This window comes from Penaeus chinensis, chromosome 7, assembly GCF_019202785.1.
Source record: "Penaeus chinensis breed Huanghai No. 1 chromosome 7, ASM1920278v2, whole genome shotgun sequence".
Lineage (NCBI taxonomy): Eukaryota > Metazoa > Arthropoda > Malacostraca > Decapoda > Penaeidae > Penaeus > Penaeus chinensis.
In genome coordinates, this window is record NC_061825.1 from 14,782,863 (window position 1) to 14,787,862 (window position 5,000).

Sequence of the window (5,000 nt, forward strand, 5' to 3'; positions counted from 1 at the left end):
GAGAAAGGGGAGAGGGGAGAGAGGGAAGGGGAAGGGGGGGGGGAGGGAGGGAGGGGGGGAAGGGAGGGGGGGAAAGGGGAGGGGGGGGGAGGGGGAGGGGGAGGGGGGGGTGAGTGGGGAAAGGAGGGGGAGGGGAGAGGGAGAGGGGAGGGAAAAGGGGGGAAGGGGGGGGAGAGAGATGGGGGAGGGGAGAGGAGAGAGAGAGAGAGGAGAGAGAGAGGGAGAGGAGAGAGGAGAAAGTGAGAGAGAGGAGAGGGGGGGGGGAGAGGGAGAGAAGAGAGTCAGTCAGTCAGGGGAGAGAGTCAGTCAGAGAGAGAGAGAGAGAGTCGGGTCGGGAGAGAGAGAGATTTCGTAAAGAGAGAGAGAGAGTCGGGTCAGGGAGGGGGGAGTCAGTCAGGGAGAGAGTCGTAAGAGAGGGGTTCAGCCCAGAGGAGGAGAGAGGTAAAGTCAGAGAGAGGGGAGGAGAAGGGGGGAGGGGGGAAGGGAGAGGAGGGGAAGAGAGAAGAGAGAGGGGAGAGAGAGGGAGGGGGAGGGAGGGAGGGAGGGGGAGGGGGGGGGAGGAGGGGGGGGAGAGGGGAGGGAGAGGGGGGGGGAGGGGGGGGGAGGGAGGGGGGAGAGGGGGAGGGGAGGGAGGGAGAGGGAGAGGGGGAGGGAGAGGGGGAGAGGGGGGGAGGAAAGATGGAGGGGGAGAGAGGGGATGAGAGAGAGAGGAGAGGGGACGAGAGAGGGGAAGGGGAGAGAGAGAGAGAGAGGGGAGAGGAGAGGAGAGAAAAAGGGGAGAGAGAAGGGGGAGGGGGGGGGGAGGGGGGGAGGGGGGGGGGGGAGGGAGAGAGAGAGAGAGGGGAAGGGGAAAGGAGAGAGAGAGGGGAGAGAGAGAGGAGAGAGGGGGAGGGAGGGAGGGGGGAGGGGAGGGGGGGGGGGAGAAAGAAAGAGGAGAGAGGGGGAGAGAGAGAGAGAGAGAGATGGAGAGGGGCGGGGGGAGAGAGAGAAAAAGAAAAGGGGGAGAGGGGAGAGAGGGACCCTTTGGGGAGGGGGGGGAGCGGAGGCAGAGAGGCAGAGGGGCAGAGAGAGGCAGAGAGAGGGAGGGGGGAGAGAGAGGGGTGGGGAGGGGAGGGGGGAGAGGAGGAGAGGGGAGGGAGAGAGGGGGAAAAGGGGGGAGAGAGGGGGGAGAGGGAGAGAGAGGAGAAAAGAGTTGAGAGGGGAAGGGGGATGGGGAGAGAGAGAGAGAAGAGAGGGGGAGTTTAAAGGGATGAAGAGAGAGGGGGGGGGGGTTTTGGGGGGGGGGGGGGTTGCATTATTTTGTATTTTTTTGTGGGAGACGATAGTTTTTTTGGGGTGTAAAATAAATAGAAAAATCACAAATTTTTTCAGTTATCTTGTTTTGTAGATTTGTGATATATATTTTTTAATATTGATAGATATTTTTCCCAAAAAATATTAAATAAGAAAATATTCTGCCCCCAAGAACTTGGCGTCAGAGTAAAAATATATTTCATTTTTCAACAACTATTGACAGGTAATTCTACACAATATCTAGACTTTCCCTACAGCACCTTAGTCCTGCATTACATATATGAAATCGTTCCTTAAGCCGTGGTATTTTGCTCCTTATCCCAGCCGGCCCCTCTACAAAACCGGTATTTCCGCCCCAAAATTTCTGCCCCGGTGATAGGGAAAAACTACCCCAAGGCTTTGAGTATATAGGTCTACAGATCTTGGTTTCCCAAAAACCCCCCCTTTTCCCCCGGGCGATATTTTGCCATAGCGTTTCCACAACGTTCGGGGGAGGGCAAAAATTTGGATAAAATTTTTTTTCCCCCTGATTTATTGTTTTTTTGCACTTAAAAGAGCGGAGAGTAAATGGAAGCTACCAAAACGATTGCGGGTTAGACAGTAGTTTTTAAAGGGAAAAGCCAAAATGTGTTTTTTTAATAATGTGTAATATTTTATACTTTTTATGAAATCAATTTGAGAAAGCATGAATAACTGTATATCGAAACACCACTTTAAAAATTATAGAAGTGACTAGTAACTGTTATTTTCACAATCTATGGCATTTGTAAATATTCAAATTTAATATTAACAAACTCGCGCTGCATTGTACATAATGGAAAGAAAAATCAAAACGTAAAATTTCCCCGCCAAAAAAAAATTTTTGCTATTGGGGCAGCCCTTTACCCCGAGTTCGAAAACATTCATTTTTCTTTTCTTTTTTTCGTCTTTTTAGGGTTTAATAATTTTCCCTTTTGGGAAAAAGGAAAGAGCAATATGCAACGCATTTTTCTCTCTGATAAATTTTTAAAATTCCCAATTTGCCTGTCCCAGGGTTTTTTTGTATGGCACCGAAATGCCTAAAATCAAAATAAAATGGAAAAAAAGAAAAATGGAAGGGGTTATTTTGCTTTTTCCTGGTTTGAACTTTTTATTTCAAAAATTTTTAAAGAAAAAGCCCCCCCCCCCCCCCCCCTGATGTTTTCGCTGTATCGCTTTTATAAACATTTTGAGAAAAACCCCCTTTGCGATACCGGTTTTTAAAAAGATATTGTTTTTTAGGGAGCTAGAGGGGAAAATAGTAACACAAAAAATTTTTGATTCCCATATGTATCGCCGAATTTTGTATCACATATAAAACCCCAGCAACACACAATATTTATGTGCTAATATGCATGTATACATACATTCATACATACAGATAGAAATATTTTTATATATACTATATATTTATATACATAATATATATACATACATATTTATATATACATATATATAAACATGTATATGTTTATATCTTTTATATTTATATGTATTTTGTTTAAAAATGTATATGTAAAATTTTTATATGTTTTTTTATAATTTATATTTATTTAAACATATAAATAATATATACATATACAAAAATATATACATAATATTTATAAACATACAATTTTTTTTACATATTTATTTTTTACTTTCAATTTTTTTTATACAATTTAAAATTTTTTAAAATACATTTAAATTTAAAATATACATAATAATTTTTTTAAAACAATTTATATTCTTTAAAATTTTATATATAATTTTTAAAATTTAAATATTAAAATACATATTTATATTCCCCTTTCATATTTATATTTTTTCATAATATTTTTTAAAATACAAAATATTTTTATAACATTTCATATTTTTTTTTAATATTATAAAATGTTTGTTTTTTTTATATTTTTTTGTTGTGTTTTGTTTTTGTTTGTTATTTTTTTGTTTGTTTGGGGTTTTTGGGGTTTGGGGTTTGTTTGTTTGTTTGTTTGGGGTTTGGGGGTTTTTTTTTGTTATGTATATGTATATGTATATGGGTTATGTTATGTAATGATTGTATTGTTTAATGTATTATGTTTGTTTGTTTAATGTTATGTTTATGTTTGTTTGTTTTTAATATGTTATGTATTTGTTTGGGTTTTTTGGGGATTGTATTGATTGTTTGTTTGTTTAAGTTATGGGGATTGTTATGTTTGTTTGGATTTGTAATGTTTTTGTTATGTATTGGTTTGTTTGTTTGTTTGTTTGCTTGTTTGTTTGTTTGTTTGTTTGCTTGTTTGTATTTTTTAATTAATTAAAATTATTGTATATTAAATGTTTAATATTATATTTATATATATTTTATAATGTTTTTTTTTTATACGACAAAATACAGCACATGTACAAACATATACATATATACATAAACATATATATAAATCATAAAATGAAACAGCCAGAAAAAGAATTACCAACACTGAAATGTGGCATTCTGATTCAGACTGGACTCCACATTATGAGATAAAACACTTAACGATGAATCTAATTTGACATGAAATGTCACCTTTTAGTATTTAGTTAATTAAATTGTTTCATTTATCTTTTTTATAAAACATTGTTGTTTTAATGATGTTATAAACCTTTATCATAAATAAAAATTTCCCATTTTAAAAAATACTTCCCTGGATACAAATTTTTATAATACATATATTCATACCTACTTGGAAACATTTATTAAACACAAGAAGCAAGTGCCAATACCCAATCTTACCTCCTCTTTAAAAAGAAGATCTTGTGATGCCATGAACAGTGGCGATGATCCTTTGTCATTTGTCACATTAACCATTGCGCCACAAGCAAGCAGGAACGATACAACCTCAACTGAAGGGAATGGCGTCATGTGCTCATCCTCCAGCAAAGAGTGAGTGTTAAGTACAGTGGTTTTCATTGCCGCCAAGTGCAATAGAGAATGTCCACCTTGACATGTTCTTGGATCTAACCGGATAATGCTATTAACAAGTGTAGCTACTTTCTGTTTTTCTTCTTCTGTTCTTGGTATGTGAAGAACAACAAAAATCATGTGTGTCAGGACTTTTAACATATGATCAAAGTTACTCTGATGTTTTTTATGAACTGGTTGTACCTTGAGCAGTGCCATACATTCTGGGAGTTGTGCTGCCAGTAATTCCAGTGTGTGGAAGGCATCTTCAAAACTAACTGTATTTTGCATTACTCCTGTACCATGTTTGTCAATCATATCTAAGTACAATCGCACTAAAGCTTGCCCAGTGAAGCAGGTCTCATTAAAGAGTATTGTATCTCTCTGGATTCTTAGTTCTAATGCATACAACCACAGATCAATACAGTTCTGGTATTGGAGGGAGTCCGCATATGCTGCACCTCGGTACATAAGTCTGAATATCATATCTTTGTGTGCCGTACCAAGGATGCGTTCACATATCAAGAGACTTTGAGTTCTCATGGCATTAAGATCTGTTGCAATGGCCTCCAATTCTTCTGAAGTTTTGAATTCCTGAGCAAACTGATAAGTACGTCTTGGAGGCAGAATTTGCTTTGATTCTCCTGACAAAAATCTAATATTAGTTGCCTTTCGCCAATACTGAAGAGCTGCTTGAATGTCATGATGTTCATCTAAAAATGTCGTGCCCAGCAGTTCATAGCCATCGGCGATTCTGTCTGGTGGATAAGATACCACTTCTATCAAA

General features: G+C 39.2%; 1 protein-coding gene across 1 annotated transcript in view; it reads right to left on the minus strand.

Annotated features, from left to right (window-relative positions):
* LOC125027210 (protein fem-1 homolog A-like) overlaps window positions 1-5,000 on the minus strand; it is a 20,042-nt gene that overhangs the window by 14,096 nt on the left and 946 nt on the right. Inside the window, exon 1 of the mRNA XM_047616151.1 lies at window positions 4,046-5,000. This exon is cut by the window's right edge and continues 946 nt beyond it. Within this exon, the coding sequence (XP_047472107.1) occupies window positions 4,046-5,000 (955 nt within the window). The remainder of the gene's footprint in view (window positions 1-4,045) is intronic.